This window comes from Talpa europaea (assembly GCF_964194135.1).
Source record: "Talpa europaea genome assembly, chromosome: 8".
Lineage (NCBI taxonomy): Eukaryota > Metazoa > Chordata > Mammalia > Eulipotyphla > Talpidae > Talpa > Talpa europaea.
Genome location: NC_140075.1, coordinates 62,644,184 through 62,656,745, shown reverse-complemented (window position 1 = coordinate 62,656,745; position 12,562 = coordinate 62,644,184). Strand labels below are relative to the sequence as shown.

Here is a 12,562-nt window from a genome sequence, read left to right as displayed (position 1 = left end):
AGCCGCCGCCGCCGCCGGGAGCCGAGGCACATGCTAGACCCGGCTCTGGCAGGGCCCGGGCGCCGAGCGCTGCAGCAGCCGCCGAGCCCGCTCCTGTCAGGGGCGGCTGCGCGAGCGCTCCTCCCCCCGCCTCGGAGCGCGGGGCTCCCGCCCCTCCCGGGGAGGCTCCGGCGTGAGCATGCGCGCCGCGCCTCCGGGCCGCGTGAGACCCCGCGCGCGCTCGCGCCCACCCCTCCCGCCGGCTCCCGCGTGCGACGCCCTTTGCGCGCCGCCCGGAGCTCGGACCATCCCTGGGGCAGGGGGCAGCGCGCCCGCTTTCCGTGCCACCCACTCCTCGGGCACTGTGAGCATAACCCACTTCTTTTGTTTGTGAGCCCAGGTACCCCTCCCCGGGTCATGCTTGCAAGGCCCCTCCCTTTTCCACCTCGCTTGCTCGGTTGTCCAGTTTGTCCTCGCTGACCCGCGAGGGAACTGGGACCGAGGGTGATGCTGGGAGAGGGCATGGCTCCATCTGGGGAGTTCTTCCTTTCTAGACCTCCCAGCCTTGGGGATCCCGGTGGCGTTCTTGGCACCATCCCCACTGGCGTTAGGCCGAGAGTAGCACCTGGGAATTCCCGTGCCAACTCCTCCCAGCTGGCAGCTCTGCAGACACCTCCATCCCTGAGCTTCAAGCTCAGGTCCTGGAGACAGGGAGGAGGGCCAGGAGAATCCAGAGATGCCGTCCACCCAGACTTGGGCTCTGTGCTTGATACCATACCTTTATACCCAGCACTGAAAAATGAGCACACTGATTCGGAGCAACACAACCATCTGCATTTTATTTGCACCTCATTTGCAAGTTGTTAATTTCCAGCAGTTCTCCTTCCACTCCAGGTTCCTTCTCTCCCATTTTCTTCAAATTTCCCAGATGCCCCCTACCACCCACCAAATACTAGTTGGCTTTCTCAGCAGGCCTTCCCTGTGCTCTCTGGGGAAGTCTTTATCTAAGGCAAAGCAGCTGTGGGACTCCTCATAAGACCACACACTTTGACTTCAGGAAAGGCCAGATTTTGGGGGTGGAGTGGGGTATAAGGTGAGCAGTGTGACAGGCAGGGGTGTGAGAGGCCACTGGGTGAATGCCGGAACAGATCCAGGAGCTGGCGTCCAATCTGCCCTGGGGGACTTTCTCCAGGTCCTCAGAGGCGGGATGGAGCCCCTCCACCCACCACCACCGTCTCCCCAGTGATGTATGTGGCGTCTTCAGAGCAGAGGAAAGATACGATGCCTGCACACTCCTCTGGCTTGCCTATCCTGCGGGTGGGATACAAGAAGGCAGTAACCATCAAACAGGCCATACCCTCCGACCTGGTCCACAGGGAATGAAATTTGCTTAATCAAAAAATATCAGTTGATTCTTTGGGAGCACTCACAAGCTTCCCGCTCATCAAACAGTGCTACCATGAAAATCAGCTGTTATAATTTGGCATAAGGGCTATGCTCAGCAAAAACCATCACACATCATACCTGAACACTTCAGAGACACTTAGTTTTTAGAGAACTCAGGGCACCAATATTCAAAGTTAGATTAGACTGGTGAGCAGCTATTTCATACTTGAAAGAATCAGTTTCACCTGTGTGCATACTATTCAAGTGTCAGGGAATCTGTGCACAGCCAATGCATTGTTTAAAATGATTCCATTTGTACAGCTTCAGTTCACAGACCATCTTTTCGGGAGTCTATTTTTGTTCCTTAAAGTCAGGTTCATTTTGTGAAAACGTGCTATTCTCGGTGTTAGTGTCAGGGATTGCATCAGCGATTGCGCAGTTAGGGGATGCTTTAACCTAACTGTCACAGAATGCTCTAGAGGTGGGTAGAATGGGTATAAGCTCTGGATGAGGTGGGTCTCCATCCTAGCTGCACATTGTAATCATTTGCCACCACCTCCCAAAAAATAGAAAAGAAAGATGCCTTGTTCCTGTATTGGACCAATACGGAACCTGAACATTTGTAGTTTCAAAATCACCCCAGCTCACTCTAATGTGCATCCAAGATTCAGAAACACTTGGCTGGATCATTCTTTGGGCTCTAGGATGGCCATACCCTTACTTAGTAATGAGCTGTGAGTTGTGAACGAGGCCTGCGGCTCATGGTATGCTCATGTTCACATGAGCATGGATTTGGGAGAGCTTGAGAGTGTGTGGGTTGTTTGGAGCAGTATAGAGTAGGTATTTCTGGCTTGTGCCTGGAGGGGACATGATGGAGAAGCTAAAGAGAGAGTTCCCAGATGCCAGAAGCTGGAGCGAGGCAGGGAACTTAGAGAGTGAACCGGACGAAGATGCCCAGTTTGGCTATCCCTTTGGAGAACAGGGGAGTTTCTTAGGCAAGGGGAGTTTTGGGATTAGTGAAGTTCTTTGTTCCTTTTATTTGGATTATAGGATCATCAACCTGAGCTTTTGTTCCCCAAGGGGAACGAAAAAGCATGGTTTTGGCCGCAGGTGGCTAGGGACGCCCAGAAGTGGAGGCAACACCCAGGGGAAGGGAGGAAAGTCAGGGCCTCTCCCAGAGCGCCATTCTCCTGAGACCTGGGTGCCTCTCAGCTTGGTCTTTGCAGCACTTGCAGGCGTCACTGTAGTGACGCAATGCCATGAACTTGTAAAGTGCATGCTTGTGGCTGAGGAGTATGTGCCCGTGTCGTCTGTGGGCTTGAGGGACCAGACCTTCAGACTTTATCCTTCCCGACCCTCTCTGTGACAGCCTTACCTTCCTATCCGCATGATTTCCTTTATGCTGTCTTCTCTTGCCTTGTCCTTCCAAAACTGTAGGAAAAAGTGAAATCTCTTTATGTGAAAGAAGAGGAAAAAGAGGCACAGACAGGGGAGAAACTGCTGGCCGCACGTAAATGGAAGGAGGAAGAGCCACTCTCTTCCATGTCCTAGTCCTTCCTTAGCTCCCAGGCCCTCCCTCTTCTGTTCTTTCTTTTCAGGTTCTAGGGAAGCATTTCCCCGGGCCTCCCCATTTCTCAGTCACTTTCGGAGACATAATACAGTGTGAGTAGGATCTGAACTCCTTAGACTCCACCACACACCTCAAGAAGGGAGCCTGTTGAGGGTGTGGGCTGGACAGGTGGCTGGTGTGGAGGGGGAGTGTGGAAAATCCCAGGGAGGAAGATGTCGCTGGGAGCTCAGGACTCAGGTGCTGGACTTTCCCACCCAAGAAGATGTCCCTTTAGGGTCCCAGAGGGATGCAGGACACCCCTGGCTCACCACACTGCTGAAGTTAGTCTTAATGAGTCCAGGCGCCAGGCAGTTCACCCGAATGTTCTTTGGGGCCAGCTCACTGGCCAGGTTCTTGGTGAGGCCCACCAAGGCTGTTTTACTAACATTATAAGGGCCCAGGCCCTGGAGAAAGGAGAGAATGGGTTAGTCTCTTCATTTCCAGCTCATCACCTGTGGTACTCATCGGTGGACATAAAGGACAGTAGATACTAGGGCAAGGGAGGCTCCCAGTTAGAAAACAGTGTGGCTAAATCTCTTAAGTTAGGGCTTGGGGAGGCAAGGCATCTGTTGGGTGGGAGGGGCATTGGCATTGTGATTCTAAAGGCCAATAAAACTTCTTAAGGGGAGTGGAGAGGTGGAAAGGGGCAGGAGGGAGGAAGATGGCCATAGCCGAGAAAGGGGTTCTTACAGGAAATGGGCTGTAGGCTGCGATAGAGGCCACGATCACCAAGGAGCCGCCTCTGGAAAAAGAAGGGAATGACCCTTTTCCTGGTGGAGGTCACCGCCCCCAGCCCATGGGGGATCCATTGCACCCTGCCTCCCTCTTGCCCCCTGTACCCTCGTTTCTCCATTTCTGGCACCACTGCCTTTGCCAACAGGGCTGTGGCTTTCACATTAATGTCCAGAATCTGAAATCAAGAGAAGGGGGAATGAAGAAGGGAGCTGGAGAAGGCAAGCGACGAGGAGCTATGTACATTCCCAGCATCTGCGGGTTAGGGCAGGTGGGATTCTTAGAGATCACTTACCTGGACCTTACAGGGGAAGACATGGGAGCTCGCGTATTCAGTTAGAGAATGGCACATTAGGTTAGGGTGAGAAAGCATGGAGACTGGTTCCTCTTGTTTCCTAACCAGCTAAGTATGATTTGGCCCAGAAAATTCTAAAGGCTTAAGACTGCCTTGGATTTGAGTTGAATCTTCTGTTGTTCTTTTTTTTTTTCCAGCTAGGGAGAGCTTGGAATCAGGTGGGCTTCATGGACCTGCCCTGGAGCGGGCCGTGCTTCTCCTGGAAAACGAGACCTGACCTTTGGCACCTGGGGTTGTTCTCTGGCTTCTGAGTTCTGGGGCTGAGATACTCTCAGCTCTCCAAGAAGGACTGTCTGGCTGGACAGTCAGCAGAAAGTAGGATCACACTGGGGGAAACTGAGGCCTAGGTTACAATCAAAGCCCAACATCCATAATTTAAAACAAATGTGTGACCCTTGCTCACATTGTTCTTGGCACTGCTGGGTTACCTCCTTCCCATGCCCCCAAGTGTTAGCTTCTTAATTTGAAAAATTTCAATCTTGCAGAAAAGTTGAAAATAGAAATACAAGGAATATCTAGATATCCTTTAGATTCATCAGCTGTTCACATTTTGCCCCATTTGCCGTATCCATGTATCTATACAGTTATTTTTCCTGAACGATTGAAGATAAATTGCAGATGCCATAATGCTATCTCTAAATACTTTAGCAATAAGGATATTCTCTTACACACCACAGTCCATTTCCACACCCCAGACATTTAACATTGATAAAAGTGATTTTACCAAATATGCTGTCCAGCACAAGACTTCCCAAAGTGTCCCTTAAATGTTCTTATTTTAAAAATCTAAAGTTCAATTAAGGATCAAGTATCACATTTAGATTTGATATAGTGGGTTATTAAAAAATGCAAACTGAAAAGAAAAATTACTTTAAAACTGATTTTCCTGTGGTCTTCATGCAGAAGCCTTGTGAAAAATGTTTCTCTGCTTTAAAGAAGATCAATCAGGAACTGATTCACTGAAGAGTATTTTGGCACTTTGATCTTTATGTTGGTGAAATACTGATAAACAAACTATAATATTTTAGTATCTTTAAACGTCAGTGTTAAGTAATAATTGATGATGTCAGAATAAAAAGCAAAATCAAAGGAGATCATAAAAAATTCAGCATATCCAAGTCACAGGGGAATATTAACCTTAGTAAACAAAGACAAATATTTTAATTAAGACTATAGTAAAATAGGTGTCTGAAACAGAAATATGATGTGATTATACAGGCGTGCACAAAAACCAAATTCTAGCATTTGAATTTAGATATGTACATCTCAGAGTTTTTTTTTTTAAGACTTATTTATTTATGCATATAAGAGCTGGGGTACAGGCCAGAGGCGTGGGAGTGAGAAGATTCATCAGAGACAGAGTGGGGAGCAGAAAAGGCAGACTGACTGAAACACACTGCTGAGGGGAGCAGCGGGCGAGACAGGAGAGGTCTGCTGCACCATGTGGGTCACTTCCAGGGCCAGGGATCGAACTTGTGCTGCAGTAGTTGTAGATAGCTTCATGGTGCTGACACTTAACTCCTTGTGCCACCAGGGAGGCCCCTACATGTTAGACTTTGTTGACATTGTATTAAGAAGAAAAGGGCACTGGTCTTTCTTAATTGCTATATGAAATGATGTTAGGCCATTTCATCAGAATTGGTATTTCACTTAACTAGCATCTATTAAAGTTTCTAACTAATGAAAAATCATTTTTTTTTTGGCAGCTGAAAGAGGACGGGGAGTGTGTAAGTGTAAGTGTATTAGTTATTGGCATATTAGCTGCCATGTCTCTGCTGGAAATGAACTAGGAAGAAGAGCCTGGATAAGTGGTGGTGGTGGTGGTGGTGGTGGAGGTGGGGGAGGTATAGGAGAGGGAAGCAGAAAACCAGCAAGGAACAAGTGGAAGTATAGACTGGGGAGAAGTGGAAACAAGGAGAAGGGCAGGACCGAAGAAGCCACCCCCCACTCGCCCTTTGCTAGGTGCACTCCAGAAGTGTGGCAAATGGCAAGGATTCATTCCCACATTGTGTTGCACTTGACAGATGCATTCTAAAGGCAGACTGAGTTGAGGCCGCCCCCTGCTGCTTTAATCCCTGCTTACCTTGTCCCACACCTCCTCAGTGACATCCATTAGATTTCCAAAGAAAGGGTTGACAGCAGCATTAGAGACCAGGATGTCAATGCCCCCGTGAAGCTTCAAAGCCTAGAGAGAGAAGTAAGTTCAGAATGAGGACTGCAGGTCAGTGCGGGTCCACATTGATAAAGAATTCCTTCTTAGGAAAATTGTCAAAACAACATCTCTTTTCCTTGAAACTATTTCTCTCTAGAGTTACTCCAAGCTCCGCTGTCAGACATTTAAGACTGTCTAATTTATTGGGCAGTCTTGTTTTCTTGCTCCCACTTCTTCGAAGTTTGTCTCTAATCCTTTGCTCTTTTCTTTACATCTTCCCTTTGGGTAACTCAGCTCTTACCTCAAAATCTATTTCTAGACCTGTCCTCTTTCACATGGAGATCCAGCCCCATTTCTCCAAGTGCTTACTGCCTAGGTCTCCTGTGTCCAGATCTCAACCTCAACCTGTCCGCATGCACTTGAATGAAGAAACCAGTTTAAATAGACCCACAGAAAGTTACCAGTGGAGGGTCTTTCGAGATCATCTAGTCAGTTCCTTACGGTGAAGATGATGAAACTGAGGACAAGGAGAGTTGATTTCTGAAGGTGGTATAGCTCAGGAATGACACATTCAGGTGTGAGGTCTGCTCATCTAGTTTTTGGGGGAAGGGAAGTGATTTGCTCAAGGCAGAAAGCTGCTTAGTAGGGACAGAAATGAGATGGGTCACCTACTTTCTAGCACACAGCTAGTTCACAGGACTCTCCCCAGAGTGACCTGGTGTCACTAGAAGCTGGCTACCCAGGAGCCTGGGCTTAAAGCAGGTCCACAGTCAGTGATGATGTCATTCCCACCTTTGTTGGCCCAAAGGCATGGAAGATTCAAGGCAGAAACTGGGGTTTAAACACATAAAACCAAGAAAGGCGACATCTCACCTCCTTAATAAATTTTAAGTAGGAGAAGCCATGTGCTGGTGTAATGAGTAGCCAAACAGAATCTGCCAACAATACACCACCCTGAAACCAGACTTTGCATTTGCCCAGATCTGGCAATCTTGCTGCCTTGGGCAAGCAGCGCTGAATGGGCCCTCCATCAACTCTGTGCTTCGAGACTTGGCGCACAGAGGGCTGTTATTAACAACGTGTACCATCTGCTAGCTCCCGTTTTAACTAATTATTCTTGCTAACTAGGTGCTAAGCTCAGTTGCTTCTACACTGCTGAAGGAATGCCTGGGCTGTCAACATGTAAATTTAACAAATTTAAAATCACATACACTTTTTAAAAGTAGGATCGATACTTTTCTTGTGCTCTCTGAATTTTGGTATCCTGGCACAAAGCCCAGTCACCTGCTCTGGCTCTGGCTAAGTCCTGCCTGTGGATGTGTAACTAGGCCAGGGCAGCGTAAGTCAGAAAGTGCCATGTGCTGGGCTCCATCTATACCCGGGGTGGGGAGAAGATGGTGGATTATAACCGAATCACCACCCTGAGGTCTTTCACTTCTGCTGAGCCCCTTCTTCCGGATATCAGCTCAGAGAGGGGAGAAGGTTGGGCTTTGATTGAACAGAGACAGAAGCACAGAAGATTAATGAGAAAGGCACAATGGCAACCTAGGTGTCTTCTGAGTCTTGCTCTAAACGATGTGTTCACTACACTTAGGTGGTTAAGTTGTTTGCTCTGTGCTCTGATAAGTGTATTTTCTAGAAAAAGTATAATCACCTGGAGAAGAAGCTAATTGGGTTTCTGCTCACCACTCTGTGAGAAGCTTTGAGGGGCAAATTAGGCCACTGGGTAGTGCCCGTCCTCAGGACAGCCTGTCCTCATCACTGGGTAACAGCTCGCAATCAGAATACATCTCAAATTGCTACCAGGTAGTCGCTCATTATCCACCTGACATGGGTTATACAGGTTACCTGAGAGTCATTTTTGACTCATCCCTCCTGTGTTCCATTTCTTGACATTAGTTTAGAAAAAAAAAAAAATCTTGGTTGGTTCCCACCAATGTCTCCTTGGGTGTATCCAAGGAGATACTGATATCCTTGGCCTGGAATCTTCCCTGCTCCAATATAGTCCTCCTACCACTGCCAGATCATCTTTCCATAATAACTATTTTCATTTTTCTCAACCACTCACTTCACACAGCCTCTTACCTCCTACAACAATGTCCAAACTCCTCTGGGAGGCCATGAAGACCCTCAACCCCTATCCTTCCCACCTACTCTGCTTCCCACCAGCCTGAATTCTCTGCTGTGGAAGGCAGTGGCCCCTCATCTCTTCAGTCCCTTCTTGGCTGTCTGCTCATTTTGCAGGTCATCTGGAACCCCGACCCTACTCTACCTGTCCAGTCCCACACACTCAAGGTCTAGCTAAAGACCTACTTCTAGGCCAAAGCTGCAGGACAGGTTAAGAGAGGCTGGTGAAGCAAGAGGTTCTTTTCTTGGCAGGGTGTTGACATTAAGTCCCTAAGTTGGCCTAGGATCCCAATGTTCCCATCACTCTCAGCATCAAGGTCTCAGACTCAGGCTCTGTCGGGCAGCCTATGCCAGGCATACACTCACATCTGGTTCGCTAATGCACACTAAGCAGTTTCCAAATGGATCCCTAAAAAATAGAATGACCTTATACCAGCTCCCAAACCACAGTCTACCATCATTTAATGAACATCTCCCTTTCCTAAGATTGCCCAAATTTTGCCTGCTAGTCTTCCATTCTGTTAGCTCATTCCTGTGTTTTCCATTCTTGGGTAGATTCTGCTTTCAACTCTAGGGAACAGTGTGTGCCCACCTGGAGGGAAGATGAGCCCTCTTTGTCAGATGGTCATATTTGCTTGTGCAGCTAGAAGGCTGGTGCCTAGTACAACACTGACACTGGCTTAGCACATTCTTTGAGACAAAAGTCCAAGTGGGCACCTAGGACTGGAGCCAATCCAAGTGAGGAAATGCCTGGTAGTTAGTAGGCAGCTTGGCAGGTTAGCTCTGACTCATAGATCTTTCCCTACTTGGTTGTGTGACCTAGGGAGTTCCTGCCAGCTCTCTGAACCAGTCTCTGTGAACAGGGAGAATAACCCTTGCCTTGCCAGGCTGCTTGTCAGGCTGGGAGATAACAAAGTGGATGGTACACAGCGTGGGGCTGGAACACGGTGGGCTGCCACCTTCAGGTTTCTAGGGGCTTGTATATAAGATGAAGAATCGGGATTATTTATTAGCTCATGGGTGGGAGAACATCTACTTTGCCACTGTATTCACTCTTCTCATTTGCCCAACAGAATTGAAAACTACTGGTGAACCAGGCCCAGTTGTGTTCTTGGGTGCCCCAAGGGATGAGCCAGGGTTGCTGCACTAGTGGTTTTGATTCTGACTGGGCTGGGATGATATTTGGAGACGTAACAGAAAGGTACACAATGAAAATGTGTGGCAGACTGGCGTGGATACATAGAACTCATGTTTTAGTTAAAAGTGTCGCTTTGGATCACACCAGTATTATCCAGTAAAGCATGGAAGGGGGCTCAGGCTTTGTGCCCACACCCTTGCTGCTCACCGTGGCCACTAGCTGCTCCCGGTCCTCAGCCTTTCCCACGTGGCACACAGTGCCCGTCACACTCAGGCCCTCCCCCTGCAGGGCCTTGACTGCTTTGTCCACGTTCTGCTGCTTCCGGCTACTGACCACCACATGGGCCCCATCCTGGGCCAGACGCCGGGCGATGGCAAAGCCAATCCTGTGGGCAGAGATAAAGACTGTCAGGGCCAGAACAGGGACGAGGGTGAGGGCATGGACTCCAGAGACACAGGGGTTTGAAGTCCAGTTCTCCCTCTGGGTGACCTCCATGTGTCTGTACTCTGTGTAAATAGGGTGAATGGTGCACCACAACCATAACCATGCAGATGGATATGTTTAGCACACCTTTGGCACTTGTTTACTGATTTTTCTTAAGCTATAGCACTCAGTAGCTAAGCCTACCACAGGTGCCTCAAGGGGGGGTGTCCAGCACCCTATGGGCACTGTGGGAAAGAAATGAACTAGGGGTGTAGCTGCAGCCACTTCCCTGACTGGATGATTTCACTCAAGCGAGCCCCTGCCCCCAAATATCTTCATTTTGAATCTACATCATCTCAAAATTCTGTCCTTAGTTATGTTTTTTTTTTTTTTTTTGTCCTTAGTTATGTTTTGAGGTGCATGTGAAAGGGCAGGCCTCTGACTGGAATGAAAATGTTTACATCACTCCCCAGGGAGTAAGGATTACACACTATGCAGCAACTGGCAGCCATTAGCCTTTTGCAACATTTCTGTTTCGGAGTTGTGAAAAGCTGGCAGCTAGCAAAGTGCCGGGGGAATGAGAAACCAGACAAGAGTGGTGTTTAGAGAGAGGCTGGGCAAGGGAGGTCAAATGTACTGAACAAGACAAAAAGTCTGGACACATGATTTTGTGCGACTTCTAGGATGGCGGTGGCTTCTGGGAGGCTTGCAGGACTGCCCAGATGAGGTGCCTAGAACATTTCTATAGTAGATTGAAGCAGCCAGAAGGGATTTAAGAAATGTGGGCTCTCTTGGATTTCTGCCTCTGGTCTTCCCAGACTCTAGGTGGAGCCCGTGACTGGGGCAGCCCAGAGCCCTGGAGACAGGATTGATGGGGGCAAAGCTGAGCTGGGGCAGTTGAGCCAGAGGAGGCAATGACAGAGACTGACAGCGGAGGGGCCTGGCCCGGGATTCCTGGGGCTACAGGTCGGCCACGTGATTCCTTCTTTCCCCAGCCCCGCCTCTGGCTGCGCCTCGAGGCCTGAGGACAGGGGCCCGGGGGTTAAGCACGGCTTAGTACCAACTTCTAGACAGCAGGGGCCTCCGAGACTCTGAGCCAGGCACTCACCCATCGGTGGAAGCCGTTACGAGGGCCACCTTATTCGCCAGCCGGTCCCGGCGCGCCCCCCCGGAGCTGGCCATCCGCACAGACTTCCACACGCGGGTGAAGACGCCCCGCAGCAGCCCCGCCTTCTGCATGGCGCCGGCGGGTCGCGCACGGCTCCGCGCCGCCCTCGGGAGGTGACCGTGGACTACAGCTGGGGGCAGGGGAAGGGGCGGTCGCCTCCCCGCCCCGCCCCGCCCCCGGCCGCCCCCGGCCGCCCCGGGGCTGGACTCCGGCCTGGGCTGGCTCTTCGCTGGGGGAGCCGACCGTGACCGCGGGCGCCCCCTGCCGGCGCGTGGCCGCCGCGCCCCGCCGTCCTCTGCCCAGGTCGGGGAGCATAGGGCAGGCTCTCCGGGTTGCCCGCCCCGCCGCTCCCCTGCAGCGACCCGCGCGCTCCCCTGCCTGCGCGCCCCACCTTGCTCGTCTGCTTACTCACGCCTTTCCTTGGGAGAGGGTTGGGCTGGTTTCCTTGGGAGAGGCACTTAGGGTTGGTTGCTTTGCCTTCCAGAACCTCAAGAGGGACATTTTCCTCAGTCCACATAAGGACAAATGTTTTGAGGTTGGCTATGGAAGTGGTCCCCATAGAGTTCCTCAAGTGAGGGGCACGGGTGAGGGCAGAGGAGTTGGGACAGAGATGTGTGGGAGCAGCTGGTCTAGGCCTGCACTGCTCTTCTCTCTGGCTCCCCACCTCTAGCATCACAAGCCTGGAGGGGAAACCGATCACGGTGGTAACTATCCAGTAGGGAGAAAGATCCTGATCTTACAGCCGCTTCCCAAGAGGACTTCCCCATTTTACAGGCCTAAATGATAGCAAGGGGCTAGAGGTCCCCTAACCAGTGTTGGAAATACAGAGAACTGAAGCTTGCCCAATTGAGGGTAATCACTAAGTCCCAGGTCTTTACCTCTACCCCAGTCCAGTAAATGTTTGCTGAACATAAAAGCACTTTATAAATGGTAAACTACTAAACGCATGGTAATTATTGCCCCCATATAGTAATTATTATTGCCGGCACAGGCCAGTCTCTTCGTCTGTAAATTGAGGATACTGGAGTAGATGATGAATAAATTCCTCACTAGCTATAAATTCCGTATCTGAGACTTCAGACTCTACTTCTGCCAAGTGGGCTGAAATGATCTCCCTCTTGGGTTTCTGTGAGAATTAATAAATCTAGAGACCGTATGGCACACTCTAGAAAGGCCCTGCAGACCCAACTGACAGTGTCTGAATTGGTTTAAACCAGTGGCCTCCAAATGCCAGGCTGAGAAGTAGAGCTGGCCATGGCAAAGTTTCACTAGGTGCCACCCAAAGTGAGCAAAATGAAGATAATACAGTGAGTTTCATGAAGAGAAGCTCATTTAACCTAGCAGTCGGACCTTTATTCTGGATGTGATTTTGCGTCCTTGTTTTGGTGTTGCTCTTTGCAGTAAGAAACGATGATGAAAGCAGGTAGGTCAGTTTGTAACAGGGTGGTCCCCAGGAAAGGGGAAGCTTCCAGGTTCCCTGCCCCACCCAAGGG

At 50.0% G+C, this 12,562-nt stretch overlaps 1 protein-coding gene across 2 annotated transcripts; it reads right to left on the bottom strand.

Moving 5' to 3' along the window:
* Positions 1-1,175: 1,175 nt before the first annotated feature.
* Positions 1,176-11,140, bottom strand: LOC311174814 (dehydrogenase/reductase SDR family member 4; the record flags this gene model as incomplete). Of its 2 annotated transcripts, none has more annotated exons than XM_084239543.1 (8): positions 1,176-1,290; positions 2,741-2,796; positions 3,244-3,378; positions 3,665-3,716; positions 3,805-3,884; positions 6,145-6,246; positions 9,686-9,863; positions 11,010-11,140. In XM_084239543.1, the coding sequence occupies 8 exons, from the start codon at positions 11,138-11,140 to the stop codon at positions 1,176-1,178; spliced, it is 849 nt and encodes a 282-aa protein (XP_084095669.1). The 2 variants fall into 2 exon arrangements, with proteins under 2 accessions (XP_084095669.1, XP_084095670.1); XM_084239544.1 differs by having other exon boundaries at positions 3,814-3,884.
* Positions 11,141-12,562: the final 1,422 nt, after the last annotated feature.